The 14,198-nt window shown below is 39.7% G+C and overlaps 1 protein-coding gene across 10 annotated transcripts in view; it reads left to right on the forward strand.

Annotated features, from left to right (window-relative positions):
• The window catches only part of piezo2b (piezo-type mechanosensitive ion channel component 2b), a 574,856-nt gene that overhangs the window by 133,204 nt on the left and 427,454 nt on the right, over nucleotides 1-14,198 (forward strand). For all 10 annotated transcript variants that reach the window (XM_073047154.1, XM_073047092.1, XM_073047145.1 and 7 more), the window contains exon 2: nucleotides 12,921-13,016. In XM_073047154.1, coding sequence (XP_072903255.1) covers nucleotides 12,921-13,016 — 96 coding nt within the window. The remainder of the gene's footprint in view (nucleotides 1-12,920; nucleotides 13,017-14,198) is intronic.

Consider the following 14,198-nt stretch of genomic DNA (forward strand, 5'->3'; position numbering starts at 1 on the left):
TTTTTACAGTAATTATACATACTGGCCCGGTCCAGCAGTGAAAACCGCATACAGCTGTTAGTTGACTTTTTCAGTGTAAGCTGATTGATAAGTATATTGCAGACATAAGTACAATTTCTTAGGATAAATCGAACCAGGATACACTTGCATCTGCAGACAACAATCATCAATTATAAACTTGATGTTGACGGAATTATGGTAATGGCTGGTTTAAAGGGATATAAAGACATTCGAGTACTTGGAGCAATGCGCAAAATGCTGGAGCACCTCAGCAGGCCAGGCAACATCTATGGAGGGAAATTGACAGTCAAAATTTTGGGCTGAAACCCATCTTCTGGACTGCTGTTGGAATGACCAATATTTTGTGTGCTGCTTCACATTTCTAGCATCCACAGTCTATTATTCCTTCAAGTGCCTAGACTTAAGTCACAGACCACCCATGATCTCATTGCAACAGGCTTAAGAGGCTTGGTAGTCTCCCTGTTTCTATATTATGAAATGTCAACAATGCCAATTTGTAATACTTCACCAATTAGTTCCCTTTTAAGACAAATGCATTAAGTATGGGTTTTGAGGGCTGTAAGTTGCTTGAGCAGGACTTCTTTTGTCTGTATAGCCAGAGGGCGTAGAGGGTGGTGTTTGTGTGGAAGAATTTAAACTCCATTATCTTGGTACCTCCTTGCTCCTGGACCAAGGCATCACTCTCTTTAAACTCTGTGGTTGCTGTACAACCATTTAGTTAGCTTTTAACCCTAGATTGATTGGTTAATACTGAAGGCAAAGAATTGGATTAACAAAAGAAGAAGATTAGGGCTTCTTGAAGTTTGAGTTGATCAATATATTCTGTGCTACATTTCTACAGACATCATTGTTCTGGTAGAGACCATAGCTGGAAGCCAAGTAAAGATTTCCTGTAGGCAGACTTCTGCATCCTCCTGAGTATGTCATGGATAACTTTTCCTGTGAAAAACATTCTTTGCAAATAAACTATTCTGAAATCTGAACAGTCCCATTTGTATTTCTCTTGATAGTCTTACCTGAATGCGAATAATCAATCCATTTTCTTGGATCCTGAACATTGCTTAAAGACAAATTGGCCAGAGGTAATAAGAAAAAATAAATAATATCTGGCTGCAGTGACACTAGGATTGTGTCTTGTGTAGAAGTCAACTGAATTCTTTTTTGTATTTAGCCAAATTGTATTTATTTCTGGAGTTAGCCATGGAGGCATCAAGCTGTGTTATCATTGCCTGGCCTATGGGCTTTATTCGTTGTTTAGTTCTGTTGAAGGAATGTTTTTCAGAAGCTTCCAGTGTCATGTTTACCAAATTGAAGAATGTGAAATAAGTAACTATTGGGCATTTGAGTGAGATAGTTATTGTCTGGTAACAATGAATTAGTAATAGTTTGAATAAAGGAGCACATTGTTTTCAGATATGAGGGCTGCTATGTCTCAGATGTTTGTTTCTCTTCAGCATGACTTCCATGTAGTCTGTGCTAATGATTGTGAAGATTTATTTCTAGGCACAATTACTAATGCCAAGTACAGTTTCTGTATTTAATATCCTGAACTGCAGATTTTATCTGAACTATTAATTGATTGCAAATGTCTGCTGTGATTTTTCAATTCAGTGGCAACTGTTTCTACATCAAGCATTTCTTTGTATTTTCAAAACACTGATCTTCAGGTTTTTAATAAACACACTCGACAATTTGCTGCGTAAGTGACATTCATTTGAAGTAATAAAAAGACCTAGATATTTAGCCTGAAAATGATAGATAAATATTTGAAAATGAATGCCTGAAGCAAACGGAAAGCCTTGTACACATACAAAGGAAGCCTCTGACACAAATTTCAATCCTACTGACCAATAAGTGGTTTTCCCTGAAGTTTGAATTACCTTGTGCTGCTTTCAAAGCCACCACTTAGATAGAACACTAAGAACAAAGGCAAGACAAAACAATGGTCTCATGATTGCAAACTCCCAGTCCCCCCCCCCAGCACAACACCCCCATCCCCCTTCTCACCACCCCCAAGCTCTTCAACACCTGCTCTCTTTGACTCCAGCTTCCAATAAGCCATGTAGCCATTTGCTGACGTTCCGGTCCTTTTACAAGATGGCCATTGTGATGTGAGGAAAGGCCACTCTATATAAAAGTGGTAATTGATTTTTTTATTGCCCCATACACTGAGATACAGTGAAGCCCTTGTTTTGTATACCATCCATACGGATCATTTAATTGCATCAATAGAGTGAGGATGTGCAAGGGATACCAGGATACAGAATATGGTATAATAGTTGGAAAGGAAGTTCTGTGCAGGTAGACAATAATCTTCCTGGCCATGAGGAGGTAGATTGTGCAGTCAATAGTCCATCTTATCATGCAAGAGCTCTGTTCAATAGCGTAACAACAGTGGGATAGAAGTTGTCTTTGAGCCTGCTGGTATGTGTTTTTGGGTTTTGTACCTTTTTCCCAATGAGAGGAAGGAGTAGAGAAATGTATTTGGGCTGGGAGAGGTCTTTGATTATATTGGCTGCTTTTCTGAGGCATCAAAAGTGTAGATGGAGACCATGGAGAGGAAACTGGTTTACACATTGTGCTGAGCTGTGTCTACAGCTCTCTGGGGTTTCTTCTTATCTCAGGTAGGGCAGTTGCCCTACATGTAGAAAGATTGTTGTCTGTGGTGAGAGTCAATAGATGCGTGCCAGGAAGTTGAAGCACTGATACTCTTTCTTGGCCATGGTATCTACATGGTTGGACCAGGACAAACTATCAGTGATATTTACACCTTGGAACTTGAAGGTCTCAACCATCTCCACCTCAGAATTGTTGATGGAAACAGGAACCTGTGCAGAACCCCACTTCCTGAAGTCAATGACCATCTCTCTTCCTTTGCTGACTTGGGGGGAAAGGTTGTTGTCATGACACAAATTTGGGCTACGCTGGATTTATGACCTTGAATGAATATTGGGGCAACCCAGATTTGAATGTTTTGCCAGAGGGTGTTTATATTATGACCGTTGAGCACCAACAATAAGCATGTCCAAACATATAATGTTTAATTTTGTAAAAATTTCAGAGGGTTTGCACAATTAACATCTGGAAATGGAGTTCATCCTGTTTTGATCCTGGTGCATGAAAATACAAGAAGCTGGAGAGAGTAGTGGTCACAGCCTGGTCCATCATGGGCACAACCCCTCCCCATCACTGATAGCATCTACAGGAGGAACTGCCTTAATAAGACAGCATCTGCTTTCAAGAATATCCATTATTGGAGTTAAAACTCTTCTCGCTGCTGCCATCAGGCAGGAGGTACAGAAGCCTGAAGTGCCACGCCACCAGGCTCAGAAACAGCTACCAGGTTCTTGAACTGATCTTCACAACCATACCTTACCATGGCAACAAAACTCTAAGGACCATCTCTTGCACTTCCATGGACATGTCTGTGGTTGTGTTTTTCTTGTTTTGCACATTTATTTTCTCTTCACTGCTTTGTACAATTTATGATTTCTGTTCTGTGTGTTGTCTGTAATTATGTGCCATTTTACCTGTGCCTCCTGGCGCTTGTATATTTGCCAATAAACTTGACTTGAATAAATATGTGTTAACATCAACTCCAATTTCTGAGGACAACAAATGCTAAAAATCGGTCAATTTTATGCAAGATGTAGCATTTTGTACATTCATTAATATGCCAAATAAGACCTGTACAGTTCCCACATATCTCATAGTTGCACTATGACTCTGCATGTCAGAAACAGCAGTGACAGAACGGTGGCATTAACGGCTGTAGTGGAGGTGATGGCCAACGTGGGTGGAGATGATGAAATGCTCTTCATCTAGACGAGGGCTCCCTCAACTGATGAATTGACCAGAGGTTGAATAATAGCCTAGTGATTATTGGTAAAGTGGATTCCAGTGACTTATCACCACCTTGCTGGCTGTTGAAAAGTAAGGTCGCTGGACACTGGGCATAGGTTATCAATGTGATGAAGCAGACATTTTAGTTGCTGCTTGTTCCTGAGCCTTGTGCCATGTCCTCCTATTTTCTTATGGGTTAATAATGCAGATGACAGGTTTCACCCAGAAGCCCCTATTTCTGCCAGGTACTCAACCTGTATGAACTTGTTGGATATTTGAATGAAGCCAATCAAAGATCAGCCATGCTAAGGTTGGTTCCAGACTGGTCTAATAATCACCCTGAGGGTCTAATAACCAATCTAGGAACAAACCAGAACATCACATTATAGACACAACACATTACTCAGATGCTGGAAAATGTTAAGCAACACGCACAAAGTGCTGCAGGAACAGGCATGTCTATGGAGGGGGGAATAAACAGTTGGCATTTTGGAGCTAGGCCCTTCTTCAGAACTCATGATGAAGATTCTCAGATTGAAATTTGACTTTTTATTCCCCTCACAGATGTTCTTGTCTTGCTAAGCACCTCCAGCATTATGTGTGTGTTGCTTCAGAATATCAGTTTAGCTTATTGCCGTAAACACCAGGGAGCAATTAAACTTACCCGTGTGAAACTCAGAGTAAACAGCCTACATCCTAATAAAAAAACACAACAATAAAACAGCAGCCAACGCAAAACAGCATGATGAAGCAGAGATTGAATCTTTATTATCACTGACATATGATAAGAAATTTGTTGTATTGCAGAAGCAGTAAAATATTTTTATCAATTACAAAATAATTAAATAGTACAAAAAATTAATGAGGTAGTATTCATGGTTTATGAAGCAGTTCAGAAATCTGATAGCAGAGAGAAGATGCTGTTTCTGAATCACTAAGTGTGGACTTTCAGGTTCCTGTGTCTCCTCCTCAATTGTAGCGCAAAAAGGTATGCTAAATAATAGAGTACCTGAGAAAGGTAGAATTAAGTCCAAGAAAGTGGCAGCACTACTGGGAGGGGGTGTGAAACAATCTCATTTATGCACAAAGGACTGCATCACTAAGTTCTAACCTTGGAGCAGAATCCTACTCGATGAACATAGAAGACAGAACACCATAGCACAGTGCAGGTTCTTTGGCCCTGTATGTTGTGTTGATCTTTTAATCTACTCTAAAATCATTCTAACCCTTCCCTCCTACATAGCCATCCAATTTTCTATTGTCTATTTTCCCATCTAAGAGTTTATTAGGTAATAATGTTTTTGTATCTTATTTTGTAATATTTCCCTGCTTTGTCTCCTGCTCTCACGTTGTTTGATGACCTTTGTAGAAGAGTGCACCCTGTCCCATCTCATGGCCGTCCCTCAGACTGCACAAACCTGGTGCTGCATTAAAAGGAAGGGAAGGCAAAGTGCTGGCCAGCAAATCTGGTGTGTCTTTTTCTTCCTGATCCTTGTTTAGTTTCAGATGTTCAGCAACTGGGGTATTCATCAGCTGTCCCTATCTCCACAAAGGCAGAAAAATCTGTCACACTGGATTCCTGAAAGATGAGATAGAAAGGGGGAGCATGTAGGGCAGATTTACAACGATGCTGACAAGAATGAAGAAATATGGTGATTAAAAAGATTGGTTAGTGTGTTGTATTTTTTTGGAACAGAGGTAGCTCACTCAAGGTGCTTAAAATTCTGGGATATCTAGATAGCTTGAGTAGAAAGGGCCTATCTCCATAAAGGCATTGAGAAAATCTAGATGCCATAGATTTGGTGACAAAGAATGTGCTGAGGTGGAAGATCCTCTTCATGTTTGGAGAAAAAATACTTGGGGGACCAGTTATAGTGTCTAGCTCCACAGAATGCTGGGGATTAGGTTAGATTTATCCAATGTGTCGGGAGAATAAATCAGACAACCTCTTTCTGAAAACTTCAGAGAGCCTGTGTACATGGTCTGTGTTTGTTTCAGAGCAAATGTGTCTCTGATTTTGAATTGAACAAGTCTTATTTTAACATTTATAAAAAGACACTCATTTTGACTGATTCCATCGTTGCCTGGGTTGAAGCTCCAATACAAAGGATCACAAGAGGCTGTTGAGGGTTGTAGACTTAGCACCACCATCCAGGGTATCTTCCAAAGGCAGCATCCATCATTAAGGACCTCTTCACAATGAAACCATCAGGGAGGAGGTATAGGAACTTGAAGACCCACACTTGGCACTTCAGGAACAGCTTCTTCCTCAGATTTCTGAATGGCCATTTTCGCACTATTTGTTTAGTTTTTTTGTAATGTACAGTAATATTTTATGCTTTTGTAGTGTCCTCCTTCCATAAAACAATACATTTCATGGCATACTGTATGTCAGTGCTAATAATCTTGATTCAAATTTTATACAAAATTAGTTCAAAATGGTGCCTTTTGCTTCCCAGTATGATGGTCAATGAGAATTCTTTAATATGGTTAGCTGCTCAGCCATTTCTTTTGAACTGAAGTTCAAAAGTTCTTTTGAACCTTTTGAACTGAAGTCTTGTTCTAAGTGACTTCAGTAAAAGAGAAGAGTTTAATATTTGGATAACCTAGTGAAATTAATGGAGACTCCTATCATTGGTTAATGATGAAAAACCGAAGCTGTGGTGAACATAATGTCCACTGGAAAATCAGAATCCCTTTGCAAACAGTTTTCAGGTGAATTGTATAAAATAAACTAAAATAGATTTTAAAACCAACAGATTAATAGTTATGTTGAAAAACTGCAAATATTTATGTGGACATACTAATCATAAAGCACAGAAGCAATTATAAAGAGATTAATTGCAAATCCTGGTTCTTATTCTTAAGAAGTTCTATTATTATTGTGTAAGAGCATGCTCACATAAATTAATAGCACCTCCTTTAGTAGTTAAGATGTATAGAGTAATTTGAAAAAGACATGCAGTTAAATGTGCTGTATCCTCTTGGAAAAGTGTTAAAGTACAGTATATCCAATAAGATACTTATTTTACTTTTCAATTGAGGTATTATTCAAGCAAGGAGCAATTTTCAATAATGCAGTCCAATTCCAACAATGGATACCTGGAAGTCAGTAACAAGTTTATAATTATTCATTTTCAGAGCAAATGGGTTGCTGATCACTTCATTCCTGAAGTGTGGCCTTGAAGTCTTTCTTTTCATTGTAATTGTTTAATAATATTCTGATTTTGGCCACAGTCTGTAATCACACAGCAGCTGTGAGATTAAAGGCTCTTCTCTTTCATTTTATGTCAAACATAATTGGCAGATTCTGTCTCTACAAATTTGCAAACTTGTTTTGTGTTTTGACAGCTCATTTCTTTAACATAGCAATTGAAAAAAACAAATAATTTTGCTTTGCTTTGTAAATAAATTAGGGTATTTGCAAAGCCAGCATTTATTGTTCATTCCTAATTGTCCCCACCTGGACTGAGTGCCTTGCTAGGCCAATTCAGGAGGCATTTTAAACTGAGCTCGTCAGTGGGTCTGGAGTCAGACTTTGACCACACAGGATGAAGATGGCAGCTTTTCTTTCCTTAAGGACATTTGGAAATTAGATCTCTTTTGCTCATTTATCCAACAGTTCTACGGTCACCACTACTGTTAGCAACTAGTTTCATATTCGTGAGTATTTTTGTAGGGGTGGGTGGCTGGAATTACTGAAGGTTCATAATTAACCCATCTATACAAGGAATTTGTGCAATAATCATTGATTTCAATTAATTCATGTCTTCCCCTTGCATATATTAGAAACCAGAATTAAAAGGTGGGGCCTCTTCCCTTTCCAATCCTGATTGAGGGTCTCAGCCCAAAGTGTTGACTGTTTATTTCCCTCCATAGATGATGCCTGACCTGCTGAGTATTTTTGTGAGTGTTGCTCAAGATTTCCAGTATCTGCAGAATCTGTTGTGACTCCTGACTGCACTGCTGAAGGAAGACAGCATGGAGATATCAGTCTTAATTTCGTGCACAAATCTCTAGAGGCAATTTTGAACTCAGTCTTCTTAGATCAGAGCTAAGAATGTTACCAATTGAGTCATGTCACAAGAGTAGGTTTTAGTATATAGTAGATATAAAAGTATTTTATTATATTTAATAAGCAACATTCTATTAAAGGACATTCTCATCTCTTCAGATAGTTAACAGAGATTTTTCATCTCTCCATCGCTTAGAACTGCTTTCTCTTCCATCCTTACTTTGTTAATTCCTCAGCCCAGGAGGTCACAATCATTGTTTTCACTGGTGGGAGAATCTTTTATTTACAAGATGAATGAGTAGCCATTAAGGCAGAGGAGTGCAGGAATTCATGAAGAGCATGGTGAGTGTATGGAGTTCTCTGCCCCGGAGAGTTGTGGAGACTGGAGAAGGTAGATGATATTTGGGCATTGAGGGCGATGGAGAATGAGGCTAAGGGGAAATCTGCCATGGTTGTATTGAATGGTGTGACAGGCTCCTGTTCACTTTTCATGTAACTTTGCCTATACTCCCAATCTATTTCTGAGTCCCAGGTCCACAGCACGACTACACGTAGGATGTCATTCTGACTTGATCAATGCAGGTAGTATTTGGACTAGGTCATTGATGGGGCCTATGCAGTATGAACAAATGGGCACAAATTAGATGAACTAATTCAAGCATTACACAGGTTGTATCAGGGTCATCACTTGCTTCAATTACTGCAGCAGCCTCTGAATTACCAATAGAGTGAATAAAAGCTACAGTTCAACCAAAGATGAGAAAAAGATGGTAGTGGTGACATGGTTGTGGATTTTTGCCCAAATGAGCTACCACAGAGGTCCATTCTAACTTTAGTTAAGTGAGCAGCTTAATTGTGGAACTATCTAGGATGTTTCTTGTCCCAACCCCAAATCATCATATTTCTATGTCACATGTCTTCCATCTCTTCTTATTTGTCTGATTAACTACATCCTCAGTATTTGATCATTCAAAGCTAAAGAGCAGGCCAACTGGTTAATTATCACCTTGTTGCTTGTGAGATCTTGTGCATAAGTGGCAATCATGCTGCCTAATTTACAATAACCACATAACCATAACAGCACGGAAACAGGCCATCTCGGCCCTTCTAGTCTGTGCCGAATGCTTACTCTCACCTAGTCCCACTGACCTGCACTCAGCCCATAACCCTCCATTCCTTTCCTGTCCATATACCTATCCAATTTTTTTTTTTAAATGACAATATTGAACCTGCTCTTCCACTTCTACTGGAAGCTAGTTCCACACAGCTACCACTCTGTGAGTAAAGAAGTTCCCCCTCATGTTACCACTAAACTTCTGCCCCTTAACTCTCAACTCATGTCCTCTTGTTTGAATCTCCCCTACTCTCAATGGAAAAAGCCTATCCACGTCAACTCTATCTATCCCCCTCATAATTTTAAATACCTCTATCAAGTCCCCCCTCAACCTTCTATGCTCCAAAGAATAAAGACCTAACTTGTTCAATCTTTCTCTGTAACTTAGGTGCTGAAACCCAGGTAACATTCTAGTAAATCTTCTCTGTACTCTGTCTATTTTGTTGACATCTTTCCTATAATTCGGTGACCAGAACTGTACACAATATTCCAAATTTGGCCTCACCAATGCCTTGTACAATTTTAACATTACATCCCAACTCCTATACTCAATGCTCTGATTTATAAAGGCCAACATACCAAAAGCTTTCTTCACCACCCTGTCCACATGAGATTCTACCTTCAGGGAACTATACACCAATGGCAATTAAGCTTTTAGAAAACACCAGTTGGATTGCAAATGTTCTTGGAAATCCTTTTTTAAAATGAAAAATAAGATGTATGTTTTCAGTCACAGCATTTTCCAAATCTCCTTCTCTTGTCTTCCTTAGACCATAGGACAGTGTAGTTCATTTATTATTTTCCCATGTGCTGAAGTACAGTGAAGAACTTTGATTTCTCTAATACCTGCATACACATTTAACATCCAATGTAGTACGAAACCTGAACAGTCTCAGCCCGAAACGTCGACAGCGCTTCTCCCTATAGATGCTGCCTGGCCTGCTGCGTTCCACCAGCATTTTGTGTGTGATGTTGTTTGGATTTTTTTTAAGGTTGAGTGAAGGAATATTTAAGGGAGAGGTCAGTGGTAGGTTCTTAGAGAGTTGTAAGTGTCTGGAATTCACTGTTGTGGTGATTCTGGAAGCTCATACATTAGGAATATTTTAGAAACTCTTAGATTGGCACAGGGATGAAAGAAAAATACATGGTTATGGGCTTTGTAGGACGGAAGAGTTAGATTGATAGGTTAAAAGATCAATTCAACATTGTGGGTTGAAGGACACAGTTCTATAGTCTAAAATGATGTTAGGCAAAATTGGGGACGAAAATGCCCTAAGAGCATGTGAATTCTCCCTGAGACACAGTTAAAAGGATTGAAGGCTCAGAAATCTATATGTAGAAATTGAGTTGTGCCATTATCAATACCAAAGCATTGCGTGTAATGCTGGTGTCCAGCTGGGTCCCTTTTTAAAAAAAAAAATGAGCAGAGTGCAAGTGTAACATCCATTTCAAACAGTGCAGTGTATCACAACCTAATGCTTGCCCAAGTGGGAGCAGTGTCACTGTAACATGACTGCTTTGCTGTACTGCACTTGGAAACAAATCGCCTTCCGTCAAAAGTACATTCCCCTGACAGCCAAGCATCAGCAGTGCATGGTCTGTAACAGGGGAGAGGATGTTTGCGGTGGTGCAGTCCTGTGCTGCCTCCCCTCAGGGTCAGCAGCTCAGCCAAAGTCAACTGCCTCTTTATGAGATGCCTATAGGATGGCCATTGAAGAGATCTGTGAAAAGCTATCTGAGGAAGAAATGTGAATTGTGAAATGCAGGTGCTGCTTTTGAGAGCCATTTTGGGTTTGATACTAAGGAATTTGGGGATGCATCCTGTATATCTCTGAAGCAATATTTTAGCTGGAGAGAGAAAATGATAAATATGAAAAATCAGAATTGGGTTTATTATCACCGGCATGTGACGTGAAATTTGTTAACTTAGCAGCAGCAGTTCAATGCAATACATAATCTAGAAGAGGGGAAAAAAATAAATTTAAAAAAAAATTAAAATAATAAACCGGTAAATCAATTACAGTACAAGTATACTGAATAGATTAAGAAATGTGCAAAAAACAAATACTGTATATTTTTTAAAAAAGTGAGATAGTGTCCAAGCATTCAATATCCATTTAGGAATCGGATGGCAGAGGGGAAGAAGCTGTTCCTGAATCGCTGAGTGTGTGCCTTCAGGCTTCGGTATCTCCTACCTGATGGTGACAGTGAGACAAGGGCATGTCCTGGGTGCTGAAGGTCATTAATAATGGGCACTACCTTTCTGAGACACCGCTCCCTGAAGATGTCCTAGGTACTTTGTAGGCTAGTGCCCAAGATGGAACTGACTAGATTTACAACCCTCTGCAGCTTCCTTTGGTCCTGTGCTGTACACCAGACAGTGATGCAGCCTGTCGGAATGCTCTCCACGGTACAACTATAGAGGTTTTGAGTGTATTTGTTGACATGCTAAATCTCTTCAAACTCCTAATGAAGTATAGCTGCTGTCTTGCCTTCTTTATGACTCCATCGATATGTTGGGCAAACACGAGGAAATCTGCAGATGCTGGAAATTCAAGCAACACACACAAAATGCTGGTGGAACGCAGCAGGCCAGGCAGCATCTATAGGGAGAAGCGCTGTCGACGTTTCAGGCTGAGATGTCGATAGCGCTTCTCCCTATAGATGCTGCCTGGCCTGCTGCATTCCACCAGCATTTTGTGTGCATTGCTCGATATGTTGGAACCAAGTTAGATCGTCACTCTCGAAACTGCTCACTCTCTCCATTTCTGATCCCTCTGTGAGGATTGATGTGTGTTCCTTTGTCTTACCCTTCCTGAAGTCCATAATCAGCCCTTTCATCTTACTGACGTTGAGTGCCAGGTTGTTGCTGTGGCACTACTCCACTTGTTGGCATATCTGACTCCAGTACGCCCTCTCGTCACCACCTGAGATTCTACCAACAATGGTTGTATCATCAGCAAATTTATAGATGGTATTTGAGCTATGCCTAGTCACACAGTCATGGTTATATAGAGAGTAGAGCAGCGGGCTAAGCACACACCCCTGAGGTGCACCAGTGTTGATCGTCAGTGAGGGGGAGATGTTATCACCAGTCGGCACAGATTGTGGTCTTCTGGTTAGGAAGTCAAGCATCCAATTGTAGAGGGAGGTACAGAGGTCCAGGTTCTGCAACTTCTCAATCAGGATTGTGGGAATGATGGTATAAATGCTGAGCTATAGTCAATGAACAGCATCCTGACGTAGGTGTTTGTGTTGTCCAGGTGGTCTAAAGCCATGTGGAGAGCCATTGAGAGTGCATTTGACCTATTGGTGATAGGCAAATTGCAATGGGTCCAAAGAAAGCTATAATTTCTGTTTAGCTCTACTGCAAAAGCATAGGTGAATCAGTTTTCTCAGAGTCAGGCCTGCTGTGTGGTCTTCTGCAAGGAGGAATGTCAAAATATTGTTTTTGGTATAAAACCAAATGGTGATAACTTCAGCTTCATCTTGAATAAGTTAGAAGTTGACCCAAGAGACCTGTCATCGCAGATGATTCTGCAGTAACTGTGTGTCTTGCATTGAAGAAATATGATATTTCTGATCTCATTAGAGAGTTTAATGGGTTTTGTTTGACGTTGCTTTGCTTTATATATGACTAAGCTTAAATTGAATACATTTCTTGAACAAATCAGATATTTATGCATCAGTGCCTCAAGGCTTCTTCTCCAGCTTTCCAATTAAAATCCAAATATTAGATTACATTAGTCAGCTGGTTCTATCATTCATATGATATACAAGGCTGTTACCACAATCTCACTGGTAATAAGTTTCTCTTGAACGTTGAGCACATAAATAAAGAGTAAATTGATTATTTTGGTGGTAAATGTTAATCTGAAGCTAATGCACAGAGTTCATAGTAGATAACCATTCTCACTTGCCTTTCAGCATGTTTGTTTCGATACAATGGACTATCATTTGTCTACCTCATCTTCCTCCTCCTTATTCCACTCTTCTCCGAACCTACAAGAAAGACAATGCAAGGTAAGAACATTTGTATCAAGCTGCATGGGTGAAAGCAAAGTGTAATGTATGTGATGTTACCCAATCAAATGTTGTATCTTTCATCCTTTGTTTATGGTTAGTTGGAACATCTAGTACTAAATTTGTGTTATCTGAAAATATTCAATAAAAATTTAAATGTGTATTGCTCTATAAGATGCATTAATTGCAAGTAATAGTAATAGTTGAAGAAATTGCCAAGACCAAATTGGTTATGAATGCTTTGTGTTTATATTTCTTCATTTTATGTCAGTAAATTACTGCCATGAATAACACCCAGCTATCCTGTCCTGTGCAGATCGTAGCCATTCGTAGTGGAAACAATAAGTATAGCCATTAGTCAGTGTATTCATTAATTGATGAAGTATCAAAGGATATTGCAAGAAGTATCATAGGAAAGGCAGATGACCTCAGAGCATGGATCAACACATGGAATAATGATACTGTAGCTATTAGTGAGACTTGGTTGCAGGAGAGGCAGGACTGGCCGCTTAATATTCCAAGGTTCTATTGTTTTTGATGTGACAGAGCAGGAGGGATTAAAGGAGGAGGGGTGGTGTTACTAATCAGGGAAAATGTCATGGCAGTGCTGTCAGGACAGACTGGAGAAACCATCTAGTGAGGTCTTATGGGTAGAACTGATGAATAAGAAAGGTATGACCATGTTAATGGGATTACGTTACGGACCATGCAACTGTCCATGCAATTTAGAGAAACACATTTGTAGAGAGATCGCAGACTGTTTGCAGGAACCAAAAGGCTGTTACTGTAGGTGATTTTTAACTTTCCACATATTGACTGAAACTCCTATACTGTAAAAGAACTAGTTATGATGGAGTTTGTCAGATGTGTCTGTGGAAGTTTCCTTAATCAGTATGTAGAAGTCCCAATGAGAGTGTGTGTGACACTTGATCTGCAGTTAGAGAATGAAACGGGGCAGGTGACAGAAGTTTGTGTAGGGGAGCACTTTCCATCTAGTGATCAAAATGCCGTTAGTTTCAAAGTAAATATTGAAAAGGATAAGTTTGGTCTGCAAGTTGAGACTCCAAGTTGGAGAAGGACCAATTTTGATAGTATCAGATGAATCTGGCAAGTGTGGATTGGGACGTATTGTTTTCTGGCAAAGATGTACATAGTAAGTGGAATGCCTTCAAAAGTGCAATT

This window comes from Hemitrygon akajei, chromosome 1, assembly GCF_048418815.1.
Source record: "Hemitrygon akajei chromosome 1, sHemAka1.3, whole genome shotgun sequence".
NCBI classification, from domain to species: domain Eukaryota; kingdom Metazoa; phylum Chordata; class Chondrichthyes; order Myliobatiformes; family Dasyatidae; genus Hemitrygon; species Hemitrygon akajei.